This window comes from Mobula birostris, chromosome 10 (assembly GCF_030028105.1).
Source record: "Mobula birostris isolate sMobBir1 chromosome 10, sMobBir1.hap1, whole genome shotgun sequence".
NCBI classification, from domain to species: Eukaryota; Metazoa; Chordata; class Chondrichthyes; order Myliobatiformes; family Myliobatidae; genus Mobula; species Mobula birostris.
The window spans coordinates 12,451,589-12,466,544 of NC_092379.1; the positions used below are offsets into that span (position 1 = coordinate 12,451,589).

The following is a 14,956-nucleotide window of genomic DNA, read 5'->3' on the forward strand; positions in this document are numbered from 1 at the left end:
CTGTTAAACTCACCTCAACGTGTCTTTTACAGTCTTAACCCACCACGGGCAATAGAAAAGTCACTGTTGCAAACAGTGCAGTGAGCAACACTGTCATTATTTTGATCCCTATTAGGCAGGGGTACACTTTAGTGTAGTCTGGGGTGACGTACATTTTATATTTCCTTTTTTCGGAACACTTTGCCATGGTGCGCTCTCTCTGTCTCTCTCTCTCTCTCGTGCTCTCTCTCTCTCGCCTGCTCACTCGCTCCGAAAAAAATTGATTTCTGGGACATTGTATATAACTTGCGGGCATCAGGGAGCCACTATTAATATGCGGGAGGCTCCCGGAACTTCCGAGAGAGGTGGGATGTCTGCTTATAAAGCCTCAACACATTACATCCCTGTTTTTACATTCTAACCTTTTATATGTACCGACCATTTGTCTAATCATACTCTACATGTCCTATCATCAGACCTTGTATAATAACTCAATCATATACCTCTCTGCTGGTTCTGAACCGGTTTGTAGCCCCCCGTTTTCTCCCCCTTTTGTATGGTAGAGTTATAGAAGATGGAAGCAGACATCTAATTTATGGTAAACAGCAGAAAGTTTACAGATGCAGAAGGTCCAGGGCAAGAGTCTCCAAGCGCTGGAGGAACTCAGCAGGCCAGGCAGGCATCTGTGGAAAAGAGTAAACAGTTGACGTTTCGGGCCGAGATCCGTGTTCAGCACTGGAAAGGAAGGGGTAAGATGCCTGAATAAAACGGTGGGAGGAGGGGTAGGAGGCCAGCTGGAAGGTGATACGTGAAGCCAGGTGGGTGGGAAAGGTCAAGGGCTGGAGAAGGAGGGAAGTGGGGTCCCATGGGGTGCCTCAAACACCCAGCGTGCAGAGAAGGAAAAAAAAAGCAAATCATGCAAACAATAACAATTGTGTAGTGTTCTAAACGGAAGTCCACAAAGTGAGTCTGTCCACCAACCCTCAGTTCAGCACAGGGCAGTGGGCTGAACAGGCCCAACCCTTGGGCCCCGACACCCCGACACTTTCAATCCGGCCCGGCGCCTAAATCGCCGTCCAAACATCGGGTTCAGCTGCTTCGATACGCCCCGGGGCCTGGACCCCGCCACCCCGGTTCGGCGCAGCGCTTAAATCGACCGGAACCACGGGTGTCTCTCGCCCTCGGTGACGGGCCCACTGCCTCGCCTCGCCTTGGATCTGCCGCATCGAATGGCTCAAAGGGAAGTTACAGACTATCGTTTGCGATGACCATTTGCCAGGAAAAGAGTGATTAACTAAGTATTCGGTCGTCCTCCTTGTTTCGTTAGCCACCAGCCAGAGGTCACCGAGATTCACGCACAAAGCGCTGGAGGAACTCAGCAGGTCGGGCAGCATCCGTGGAAACGAACAGTCAACATTTCACTGTTCCACGGATGCTGCCTGACCTGCTGAGTTCCTACAGCATTCTGTGCATGCTGCTTTGACCCCAGCATCTGCAGAATATTTTCTGTTTACGAATGTTATGATGAGGTTGTTGGAATGTTATGATGAGATTGTATAAGGTATTGGTGAGGCCGAATCTGGAGTATTGTGTTCAGTTTTGGTCACCAAATTACAGGAAGGATATAAATAAGGTTGAAAGAGTGCAGTGAAGGTTTACAAGGATGTTGCCGGGACTTGAGAAACTCAGTTACAGAGAAAGGTTGAATAGGTTAGGACTTTATTCCCTGGAGCATAGAAGAATGAGGGGAGATTTGATAGAGGAATATAAAATTATGATGGGTATAGATAGAGTGAATGCAAGCAGGCTTTTTCCACTGAGGCAAGGGGAGAAAAAAACCAGAGGACATGGGTTAAGGGTGAGGGGGGAAAAGTTTAAAGGGAACATTAGGGGGGGCTTCTTCACACAGAGAGTGGTGGGAGTATGGAATGAGCTGCCAGACGAGGTGGTAAATGTGGGTTCTTTTTTAACATTTAAGAATAAATTGGACAGATACATGGATGAGAGGTGTATGGAGGGATATGGTCCGAGTGCAGGTCAGTGGGACTAGGCAGAAAATGATTCGGCATAGCCAAGAAGGGCCAAAAGGCCTGTTTCTGTGCTGTATTTTCTATGGTTTCTATGGTTTCTATCGTCCCTGAGATTCAGTGCCTCTGGACTACATCTGTGTCTTTGTCTCATTCACTACGCTATCCCTGCTATCTGAAAGCCTTTTTACTTTGGCTTTTGAGCCCAAGCCAACTTTCTGTCTTAGTAATCATGAGACACAAGTGCCACAGGCTGAAAGACTACCGTCTGCGTTATCAGGTTTCATGTTTTCAAAAGTATTTAATCACAATCTCTCATCTGGCACCAGGGCAGGTAGAGTTCGGGGCATCTGGAGTTCAGAGTTCAATTTCAGTATCTTACTGACAGATAGCGCAGAATGAGTCCTCACGGGCCTTCAAGGCACACCGCCCAGCAATCCCTAGCACTCATATGGGACAATTAACCAGTGACCAATTAACCCTTTGGACTGTGGGAGGAAACCAAGAGGTCCCCGGGAGAACGTACAAACTCCTTACAGGCAGTGACAGGAATCGAACCCGGGTCGCCTGCACTGTAAAGCGTTGTGCTAACCACTACGCTACCGCGCCACCCCATGTTTCCTCCGTAAGGATTCACTATGCATCCTCACTGTGGAATATGCTGGTTTTCCCCAAAGACGTACCAGGCAGGCTAAGTGGGAATGGTAAATGGTCCTGTGATTAGGTTAGGGTTAAATCGGCATTGGCGCAATATAGCTCCAAAGTAATAGCTTTGAATATTTGGCAGTGATTGATCATTGAAGCAAAAGATTTTGTCATCGGAGTGTGTCACAGCAGGAAGCAATTAGTAATGTTGCAATCACCTTTAACAAGGATTAACAACGTCCAGAAACAGGGCCAGCCCTTTGAATAAAGAGGAAGTTTTTACAACACACCTCGAGTTCTGAGTTCTCTGAACTGATCGGCGTTTCAGGCAGAGTCAGCAGTTTGTCAGGGCGAGGTTATGGGAAAGTAACTTAGAAAAGGAGAAACTGTGGGAGGAGACGAGCGTGAGATATTCCAAGGCAAGAGATTAACTAAATAGGTTTCGCATCTAATCCTATTCAATGTTTTTTAAAGTGGAAGTTCTATAAATAACAGGAAGTGTTCAATTGGTGGTAAAGTCACAACGAATTGAGACAACGGGCTGTTGGAGGCCTCTACGCTCTCTCTCTCTCTCTCTCTCTCTCTAATTGGGGGTGGGGGAGAGTCTGCTGATTGTTGAGTCGGGGGAAATCAAAATAAGAGCGACGCTTCAGGCTGTAACATCGAAATGGCAAGCCATTGGTCTCCCCCCACAGTGTGGGGGTTGCCGGTGGTGACCTACCTCTCTCCCTTGTTAGCTCGAGAGAGAGAGAGAGAGCCTGTAGCATGTTAAAGTGCTGGGTTGTAGACTGCAATTCCTGATGGACACAAGCTCAAGATCTCTGTGGGGTTTTCTATTGCTTGCATGGTGGGTGATGGAGGGGGGGGGTGCTGCTGCTTTCTGCTGGAACAAGTAAGGGGAGGGGGAAGGTTGATGCTTTGCTACTGCTTGTCTGTGGGAGGGGGAGGGGGTTTTTGGGGTTCTAACGTTTTTCTGTCATTCATTCATTCTTTGGGGTTTTTCTTCTGTTTCCTGGATGTCTGTGAAGAGTACGAATTTCAGGTTGTATACAGTAAGCATCCTCTGTTATTAAATGCAACCATTGAACCATGGAAAGCTGAGTCCATAAGACCATTAGACATACGAGCAGGATTAGGCTATTCGGCCCATCGAGTCTGCTCCACCATTCCACCACGGCTGATTTGTTAACCCTTTCAACCCAATTCTTCTGCCTTCTCCCCGTATCCTTAATTGCCCTTACTCATCAACAAATCAGGAATATCACTGATAAAAGGCTCCTCTGTTCTTCAGGTGGATGTTTGAAAGCAAAGGACGATACCATTATCATGGAAAAAGATGAGATTATAAACAGATGGACTGAGTATATTCAAGAATTGTTTGAAGACGATTGAGGCGAAAAACCAGAAATTAAGAAGTACATTGAAGGTCCAAGTATTTTAAGATCTGAACTTTGTAATGCAATAAATAAGATGAAGAAAGGAAAGGCAGCAGGTCCTGATGAATTAGTAATAGAACAAATTATCGCCCTTGAAGATTATGGAATTGAAAAACTTATTGATTTAATCAATGACGTTTATGAGACTGAAATAATACCAGAAGAGATGAAAAATATCAGTATTTATCACTCTTCCTAAGAAACCTGGAGCAATAGAATGTGAATTACATAGGACCATAAGTTTAATGATTCAGATCACCAAGATACTTCTCAGAATTTTGATGACAGGAGCAAAAAGTAAGATACAATCTGAAATAGGTAAAGAACAATGTGGTTTTGTGAAAGACAAAGGTACAAGAAATGCAATATTGATGTTAAAGGTACTGTCAGAACGAGCTATTCAAGTACAAAAAGATTGTTTTATTGACTACACAAAATCATTTGATAAAGTGAAGCACAATAAGTTATTTGAAATATTACAGGAAACTCTAGATTCGAAAGACCTCCGCCTAATCAGAAATCTGTACTGGGAACAAACTGCTGCTGTAAGAATAGATGGAGAAGTGAGTCAGTTTACAAAAATCAAAACAGGCGTTAAACAAGGGTGTGTTTTCTCCCCTGATTTGTTTAGTGTGTACAGTGAAACGATATTAAAAAAAAATAAGAGGCATCTTGGGAATCAAAGTTGGCGGTTAAAACATCAATAATTTCAGATATGCGGATGACACTGTGTTAATTGCAAGTACGGAGAAAGAACTACAAAACTTAATTGATATAATTGTTGAAGGAAGTGCAAAAATGGGTCATCTATCAATTGCAAAAAGACAGAATGTATGGTGATATCCAAAACGAAGGAGAATCCTATCTGTAGACTGAGAACAAACAGGAAAGATATAAAACAAGTACAGAACTTTTGCTACTTAGGAAGCTGGGTGACATCAGATGGCAGGTGCGACATGGACATCAAAAGAAGAATAGGGATGGCAAAAAACACCTTTACGAGAATGAAGAGTATACTGACCAATACGAAACTAGGCATGACAACCCGCCTCACAGTACTGAAATGTTATGCTTATCCAGTCATGTTATATGGATCAGAATGTTGGACAATATCCAGTAGCATGAGGAAATGAATTGAAGCAGCAGAGATGTGGTTTTTGAGGAGGATGCAAAGAATATCATGGACAAAATGAATATCTAATGAGGATGTCATGAACAGGGCAAACACAAAAAGAGAAATAATGTGTGAGATCATGAAAAGGCAACGTGACTTCATGGGACATGTGATTAGGAAAGAGGAGTTAGAATGCACGGTAATTATGGGAAAGCTTGAAGGGAAGAAAGCAAGAGGAAGACAAAGACAAACGATGATGGAGACAGCAGCCAGAGAACTGGAAATGAATACCAATGAATTGATCCACTTGACCCAAAACAGGAGTGTGTGGGCCATGGCAGTCAAAGCTCAGACTGGGCATGGCACCTGATGATGATGAATCAAGAACCTAACAGCCTCTATGATTTTGGAATAGATTAAAAGGTTGCAACGACATCGTGGGCTGAGGGGGATTTGTGTTCCATGATTTACATAACCCTCTTCCCGCCGCTGTCTGTAAGGAGTTTGTACGTTCTCCCCGTGACCGCGTGGGTTTCCTCCGGGTGCTCCGGTTTCCTCCCACAGTCCAAAGACGTACTGATTGGTAGGTTAGTTGGTCCTGAGATTAAGCGCGTTAAATTGGGGGATTGCTGGGTGGCGCGGCCCGAGAGGCCAGAAGGGCCTATTCCACAGTGTATCTAAATAAATAAATAACGAAAAGATCCTTGACACTCCTCCTAAAAATATTGATCACACTTGTTCCAGCAGGGTGCGAACCAGTGCCTTTGTAGCACAGTGGTTAGCACAACCCTTTACAGTACCAGCGACCCGGGTTCAATTCCCACTGCTGCCTGTTAAGGACCTTGTATGTTCTGCAGCGTGGATTTCCTCCAGGTGCTCTGGTTTCCTCCCACAGTCCGAAGACGTACCGGTCGGTAGGTTAATTGGTCATTGTAAATTGTCCCGTGATTAGGCTAGGGTTAAATTGGGGGACTGCTGGTAAGTACAGCTCAAAGGGTTGGAAGGGCCTTTTCTGTGCTGTATCTCAATAAAGCAAGTAAATGAAAAACCGATAAAGCCCAGATCCCATGAGTGGAAGTCCTTGTAAGGCAGGCCATTCAACCCTAGCAGTGGATGCTGTGTCCTGTGGGGCACAATCTCTAAGAGGACCACAAACTTGTCGTGATTTAGGGGCTTGTGTGCCTCAATGTCCCGGAGAGCTACGCTGGCTGGAGAAAGTAGTGAGAATAAGGGTTTGGTATGGACTAGAAGGGCCGAGATGGCCTGTTCCCGTGCTGTAATTGTTATATGGTTATATGGTTATAAAGGGCCCTGTAGGGTCCCCCATGCCGAACAGGTTAAAGGGTAGAGGCCAGACTAAGAGTGGTCCACCGGTCCTCCAGGTTCGGGGGTTCAGCTCAGGGCTAACATCCCTAACAGGTAAAACAAAATTGTTACGGAAACAGCAATGAAGAATCCTTCTACATCTGAGTGTGACGGTATTCCTGAGTCTCCACCCGGGACTTGCGTGACTGGCAGTGAAAAGCTGAGAGGAAGCTGCTGACATGATGAAGGAAGCTGGGAATGCCACCAGGGATGGAGGACCTTCATTGCTGCCTTAAACACCAGTGGCACAAGGGATAAAAGAAAGGACGGTGCACATGAACCGACAGCCAAAGCTGCCGCAACTCTGCTATTAATATAACACTGAGAGAAACAACTGACCTCCAGTCTTCTTGAAGACCTCCACCAGGCACTCTGCTTCCTGCCGGATGAAATCCTCCAGGCTCTTGGCGCCTTTGCCGAAGTCCCTCAGGGCCGAGATGGCGAAGCTGCGAAGCTGGCGGGATCGAAACCCGTTGCTGCTGGCGATCCCTGTGGGACGGGACGGCAGAGAGCGTGGCGTGACTCGGAGAGGCCTTCTCCATGGGGTCAGAGGGACGGAGATATGGAACTCTTGGGGAAACTGTCCCCCCCACCCCCCAGCTAGATGGGTCAGGGAGATTTTCTGGGGTTTTCCCTTCTGTTGACAAGATATTGACCAAGTTGGAGCACCTACGTGAAGCTCCCTCGATCCGTGTTGTTGTGAACCTGGACAACAGTTATTACTCTTCAACCATCAGGCTCCTAAACTGGTGTGTATAACTTTACTCACCTCAACTCTGAACTTTCAAGGAATCTACAACTCATATTCTCAATATTATTTGTTTTTCATCTCTCTATGGTGTTAATCAATCAATGAATTAATTATTGATTAATACCATAGACAAAACCCACCCAAAAATTAATGAATGAATTAATTACTTTATTTGTGTTTTTTGTATTTGCAGAGTTTGTTTTTTGCTCATTGGTTGTTTGTCAGTCTTTGTGCGTGGCCTTTTATTAACTCTGTTGTATTTCTTTGTTCTTGCTGTGAATGCCTACAAGAAAATGAATCTCAGGGTAGTACATGCTGACATAGATTGTCTTTGATAATATATTAACTCTGAACCTCAACCTAATAGGAATCAGAGGGGTATTGTTTTTTTTTAAATCACAGAGGGTGGTCTGTATATTCGGTGGGTTGCCAGAGGATGTGGTTGAGGCAGCTACAATGACTACTTTTAAAGGACTGCTGGACAGGTACAGGGATTGGAAAAGTCTAGAAGGATGTGGGCCAAACATGGCCAAATGGGACTAGCTTGGATGAGCATCTTGGTTGGCATGGACCCAGATGGGCGGAAGGGCCTGTTTATGTCCGGTATGGCTCTGGGACTCAACAAACCAACCAGCAGCCGGGGTAGGATTGGGTGGTTGGCAGAATCTGACCTTTCACCTTCTGGAGCTGGCTCCCAAACCAGCCCTACAAGTAGCTCATCTTGGTATTATACCAATGCAGAGTTTCGACCCTGAATTTCAACAGTTCTTTGCTCGTGCTGCTCGACCCATAAGACCACAAGACCATAAGACATAGGAATAGAATGAGGCCATTTGGCCCATTGAATCTGTTATACTATTTGATCATGCCTGATTTATTTTCCCTTTCAACCCCATCCTCTTGCCGTCTCTCTGTAACCATTGACGCCCTTTACTAAGTAGGTATCAACCTCTGCTTTAAATACACCCAATGACTTGGCCTCTACAGCCAACTGTGGCAATGAATTCCACAGATTAACCACCCTCTGGCTAAAGAAATTCCTTCTCATCCCTGCTTTAAAGGGAAGTCCTTCTATTCTGAAGCTGTGCACTCTGGTCCCAGACTCCCCCACTACAGGAGACATGCTCTGCACGTCCACTCTATCGAGGCCTTTCAAGGCTAACTTTCTCCAGCGGATATTTTGTCGTCCCCCCTTGGTAAGTTCACTTGAAGTGGTGGGGAGTTGACCTTCTACCAATCCGTCTCTCTCTAGGTCAGGTCACACCTTGTTATGCCACGGACCAAGGGGTTCTGTGGACTCCCAGTGGGGGATCCCCTCTCTAGATTGATGTTTTAGAGTTTGCTCAGCCACCTCCCTAACATGAGGGGAAGTGACCCCAGAGCCTGGGGCTGCACGCCGAGGCATCCCGTGCCTCGCCTGACCTGGGACCTGAATGCAGACGCTCAACAGGTAAGAGAGGGCACATGTTACAGTGTACGCCTTGGGCCAAACGTCCATCCAAAGAAGTCAGCCTCAGCTCCTGTGCGCACATCAGCGATGGAGCCCCCCCTCCTGACAGCATAGTGCCCGGGTCAGTGGCAATGTGGGAAACTTGGGCCCTGAGGCCAAGGGGCGAGGAGTAAATGGAACGATTGCGTCCGGGCATCCCAAGGAGGAAGGTAGGGGGAGGGTTGGAGAGGCAGAGGAGGGGCAAAAGGTTGGGAAAGGAATGAATTAAGGGAGGGTGGAAATGAGCAGGAGGAGACATAGAAACATAGAAAACCTACAGCACAATACAGGCCCCTCGGCCCTCAGAGTTGTGCTGAACATGTTCCTACCTTAGGAATTAATAGGCTTACCCATAGCCCTCTACAAGGGAGGGAAGAGGAGAAGGGTATTGGTGTCTGTTTATTATTGTCATATGTACAGTCCAGGTGAGCCAGCGAACAACAGAACCAATGGTGACGTAATGCAGAAAGTTCACAAAACAACTACTTCTGTCAAAAATGATTCCACTACTAATCTGCCTGCGATTGGAACCCATGATTTACATTTTGATGGTGTGCTTTGGGTTCGACTGAGTGATTTGGTGCTTTGCTTTCTTCAAGGGAGTCCGGTGAGGTTTGGTGTGGAGCGTGCGGCCTGGAGACGGGGAGCAAGCCCATGATCGGCTCCATTGCTTCTCGCCCATTGAGGTATTGAGGGGGTCATTGGGGACCCAAGTCACCCCAACCACAAACTGTTCCAGCTTCTACCATTGGTAAACGGTACCACAGCATAAAAGCCATGACCAACATGCTCCGGGACAGCTTCTTCAGACTGATTAATTCATGCTGATACAATTGTATTTCTATGTTATATTGACTGTCCTGTTGTATATGCTATATATTACAAATTACATTTAGATGGAGATGTAATGTAAAGATTTTTACTTTTCATGTATGTAAAGGATGTAAGTAATAAAGTCAACTCAGTTCAATTCAATTCTCTCTGAATGAGGCGTCGAGGGAGTGAGCTCACGACTGACTCCATTGTTTCCCTCTGATTAAGCCGTTGAACAAGGTTGAAGTCAACAAGGACTTTGCTAGCTGCTTTCTGAGGAAAGTCAGGGGGTCCTGGGATCCATGTTACCAGGATTGATTGGTGAGGCTATGGACTTGTTTTGGGAGCCTTTGAGGTTCATGTTGCATGTGTTCCTGGATTCTGGTTACTCTTTTTATTTGCTGGTATTGAGTAGTTTCCTTAGGGCGATCAACGTGGACTGGGGCGCTTTGGCAAAGAACGGCCCTGTTTTGGTTAGCGACACTGAACTGAACTAACTGAATACGACTGGACTCCTGGTTTTATATTTGATATTCTATGTGTGTCACTTGCTTTTTGTTATTTGTGCAATTTCATGTTTTTTTTGTGCCTTGGGTGTTTGATGTTTTCTTGAACGGGTTCCATGGTGTTTCTTGGCTTTGTGACTGCCTGTGGGAGGACAATCTCAGAGTTGTATCCTGCATACATACGTTGGTAATAATCATACTTTCAGTGTACCTATTATACAGTGAAAAGCTTACCTTGCATACTCTTCACACACATCACATCATTGCACAGTGCATTGAAGGTAAAACAATAACACAACAAAGTGTCACACACAAAAAATGCCGGTGAACGCAGCAGGCCAGGCAGCATCTATGGGAAGAGGTACAGTCGACGTTTCAGGCCGAGACCCTTCGTCAGGACTAACTGAAAGAAGAGATAGTAAGAGATCTGAAAGTGGGAGATCTGAAATGATAGTCAAAATGAGGTCGAAAAGTTGAAGGGCCGAAAAAATTATAGATGGGGAGCAGTGAGAGAGGGTTTCACTAAACTCCCGTCGAAGAGAAGATTTAAACTTCTTCAGTGCAGGCATCACTGGAAGAGGCTTCGCAGTACTGAATTTAAAAACACAGACATGAGGAAATCTGCAGATGCTGGAAATTCAAGCAACACACACAAAAAGTGCTGGTGAACGTGGCAGGCCAGGCAGCATCTCACTGCTCCCCACCTATAATTTCTCCCGCCCTTCAATTTTTCGACCACATTTTGACTGTCATTTCGGATCCCCCCCCCCCCCCCCCACTTTCAAATCTCTCACTATCTCTTCTTTCAGTCAGTCCTGAGGAAGGGTCTCGGCCTGAAACTTCGACTCTACCTCTTCCTATAGATGCTGCCTGGCCTGTTGCGTTCCACTAGCATTTTGTGTGTGTGTTGCTTGAATTTCCAGCATCTGCACACAATAAAGTGCGAAAGCTATCGAAAAAGTGCAGGAGAACAATAAAGTGCAGATCATAGTGAGGTAGACTGTTAGGCTCAGAGTCCTTATTATAAAAGAGGATCATTCAAGAGTATTATACAGTTGGGTGGAAGCAGCCCCTGAGCCTGGTGGTCCGTGCTTTCAGGCTTTTGTGTCATCTGCCTGATGGGACAGAGGTTGTCTAGGGTGGGTGGGGTCTCTGATTGTGCTGGTTGCATTACCGAGGCAGGGAGACATATCGAGACAGTTCATGTCGGGGAGGCTGGTTCCTGTTTGGTGCAGAGCTGAGAACAGAACGTTCTGCTGCATCCAGTGGCCACGTGCAGAAGCCATAAGACCGTAAGGTACAGAAGCAGAAGTAGGCCATTCAGCCCATCGAGTCTGCTCCACCATTCATGGGCTGATCCAATTCTTCCAGTCATCCCCGCTCCCCTATCTTCTCCCCATACCCTGTGATGCCCAATCATTGGAGTTATCCATTGGTGAGCCCTCAGGTGGCTGTAGGGGCCAATCTGAGATCCACATATTCTGGTGCAGTGCGGGCCTGAGTAAGTGGTGGCTGTGTTCTTTAGTCGCTCATTCTTTCCTTTTCTATCTGCTACTTGTTCTCCTTGGCACGGAGGTCACTACATAGTCATCCCTTTCTTATTCCTCAGTTTTATCTGTAGAGCCTCAGGTGTGCCCTAGTCCATCCTGTATGAGCACTGCAGGGACATTTTCCCTGAGTGGTGATGCCACCCCTCCCCACTTTAATTCTTCCTGTTCTGCCATGTCTAAAACGGTGAAATCCCAGAATACTGAGCTGCCAGTTCTGTCTCTGCAACAAAGTCCCACTAATGGCTACAATGTCACAGTGCCACGTACAGAGCCATGCTCCAAGCTCACCCGCCTTACCTACAATACTCCTGGCATTGAAATAGATGCAACTGAGAACGTTATTCCCACCATGTTTAACCTTTCCATTCATGCAGGCTTATCAACATCTTTCCCCACAATCACTCCATCTATCTGCCCTGGCACTCTGGTTCCCATTCCCCCCACCGCAACTCTAGCTTAAACACACCCCACTCCCCCCACCCCCAAATCAGCAGTAGCAAATCTTCCAACAATGATATTAGTCCCCCTTCAGTTCAGGTGCAAACCATCCTGTCTGTACAGGTCCCACCTTCCCTGGCAGGTGCCATCTCCTTAGCCATGTGTTGAACTGTATGACATTTCCTAGTTCTGGCCTCACCGGCACGTGGCATGAGTAGCAATTCTGAAATCGGATTCCTGGACGTCCTGTCGTTTCACTTAACACCCAACTTCCATGACGCTTCCCAGACAGGGAGCCTTCCGGGCTGCTTTGATAGAAGTTGATAATGCCTGCTTTCATTGATGAGCTGTAGGAAGTGGATGGATGGTGACTTAGTGAGGGAGGAGATGAAGGATGGGCCTGAGAATGTGTGTGTGTGTGACCATGTTAGGTGGAGTTAGCAGAGGCTTGGGAAAGGGGAAGTTTGTAGAGTCATTGCCCTCTTGTGCTGACTTTGCCCTTTGCGGGTTTGGGGACACCCCTAACAGGATATTTGAACACACACACACACACACATATAAGATTATTAAAGGGATTGGACACGCTAGAGGCAGGAAACATGTTCCTGATGTTGGGGGAGTCCAGAACCAGAGGCCACAGTTTAAGAATAAGGGGTAGGTCACTTAGAACGGAGTTGAGGAGAAACTTTTTCACCCAGGGAGTTGTGGATCTGTGGAATGCTCTGCCTCAGAAGGCAGTGGAGGCCAATTCTCTGGATGCTTTCAAAAAAGAGTCAATAGAGCTCTTAAAGATAGCGGAGTCAAGGGATGTGGGGAGAAAGCAGGAACGGGGTACTGATAGTGGATGATCAGCCATGATCACAGTGAATGGTGGTGCTGGCTCGAAGGGTCGAATGGCCTACTCCTGCACCTATTATCTATTGTCACACATATTAAAAGTCAAAGTACATTCATTATCAAATTATGTATATACAGCGTACATCCCTAAGACCTGTCTTCCCGTACGCAGCCACGAAATGAAGAAGCACCATGGAACCCGTTGAAACACCCGATGCGCGAGAAAAAAGAACAGGTCGGACGACCAGCAAAAGGCGAGCGAATAACACACAGAACGTCAAACGGCAGAGTTGACGAGAAGGCGCAGGAGCCACCACCACCGAGTCAGTCCAGTTCCACGCTGTGTGGATGACTGCAGGCCTCAGCTGCGGAGCTGAAGCGCCTTGATCAGATCGCGTGAAGAGCGATTTAAGAAAAGTAGCCAGAAACAGAGGGAACGCGAACCGCGGAGTCCTCCGAAAACAAGTCCACAAGTGCTGAGGACCACAGGCCGCGGAGTCCCAGAGCCACGAGGCGATCGAACCACAGAACCATAGAACATTACAGCACAGAAACAGGCCTTTTGGCCCTTCTTGGCTGTGCCAAACCATTTTTCTGCCTAGTCCCACTGACCTGCACCTGGACTATATCCCTCCATACACCTCTCATCCATGTACCTGGCCAAGTTTTTCTTAAATGTTTAAAGTGAGCCTGCATTTACCGCTTCATCTGGCAGCTCATTCCACACTCCCACCACTCTCCGTGTGAAGAAGCCCCGCCTAATGTTCCCTTTAAACTTTTCCCCCTTCACCCCTAACCCATGTCCTCTGGTTTTTTTCTCCCCTTGCCTCAGTGGAAAAAGCCTGCTTACATTCACTCTATCTATATCCATCATAATTTTATATACCTCTATCAAATCTCCCCTCATTTTTCTACACTCCAGGGAATAAAGTCCCAACCTATTCAACCTTTCTCTGTAACTGAGTTTCTCAAGTCCTGGCAACATCCTTGTAAACCTTCTCTGCACTCTTTCAACCTTATTTATATCCTTCCTGTAATTTGGTGACCAAAACTGAACACAATACTCCAGATTTGGCCTCACCAATGCCTTATACAACCTCACCATAACATTCCATAAGACCATAACACCATAAGACAAAGGAGCAGAAGTTGGCCATTCAGCCCATCGAGTCTGCTCCACCATTTTATCATGAGCTGATCCATTCTCCCATTTAGTCCCACTCCCCTGCCTTCTCACCATAACCTTTGATGCCCTGGCTACTCAGATACCTATCAATCTCTGCCTTAAATACACCCAATGACTTGGCCATTCCAACTCTTATACTCAATATTTTGATTTATAAAGGTGACTGTACCAAAAGCTCTTTTTACGACCCTATCTACCACTTTTATAGACAATAGACAATAGACAATAGGTGCAGGAGTAGGCCATTCAGCCCTTCGAGCCAGCACCACCATTCACTGTGATCATGGCTGATCATCCACAATCAGTACCCTTTTCCTGCCTTCTCCCCATATCCCTTCACTCCGCTATCTTTAAGAGCTCTATCTAACTCTTTCTTGAAAGAATCCAGAGTATTGGCCTCCACTGCCTTCTGAGGAAGAGCATTCCACAGAACCACAACCCTCTGTGTGAAAAAGTTTTTCCTCAACTCCATTCTAAATGGTCTACCCCTTATTCTTAAACTGTGGTCTCTGGTTCTGGACTCCCTCAACATCGGGAACATGTTTCCTGCCTCTAGCATGTCCAATCCCTTAATAATCTTATATGTTTCAATCAGATCCCCTCTCATCCTTTTAGGGAATTTTGTATCTGTATTCCCAGATCCCTCTGTTCTACTGCACTCCTCAGTGCCCTACCATTTACCTTGTACGTTCTACCTTGGTTTGTCCTTCCAAAGTGAAATACTTCACACTTTGTCTGTATGAGGAACCTGCACCTTCCTCCCAGAGTAGCGAGAGGGAAACCTGGCCAAACGCGAGCAGTCGGCTCGTCTTCCGCTCTC

At 46.4% G+C, this 14,956-nt stretch overlaps 1 protein-coding gene across 1 annotated transcript in view; it reads right to left on the bottom strand.

The window, feature by feature from the left end:
• Positions 1-14,956, bottom strand: part of LOC140203832 (cytochrome P450 2B4-like) — a 67,004-nt gene that overhangs the window by 34,358 nt on the left and 17,690 nt on the right. Inside the window, exon 3 of the mRNA XM_072269935.1 lies at positions 6,906-7,055. Within this exon, the coding sequence (XP_072126036.1) occupies positions 6,906-7,055 (150 nt within the window). The remainder of the gene's footprint in view (positions 1-6,905; positions 7,056-14,956) is intronic.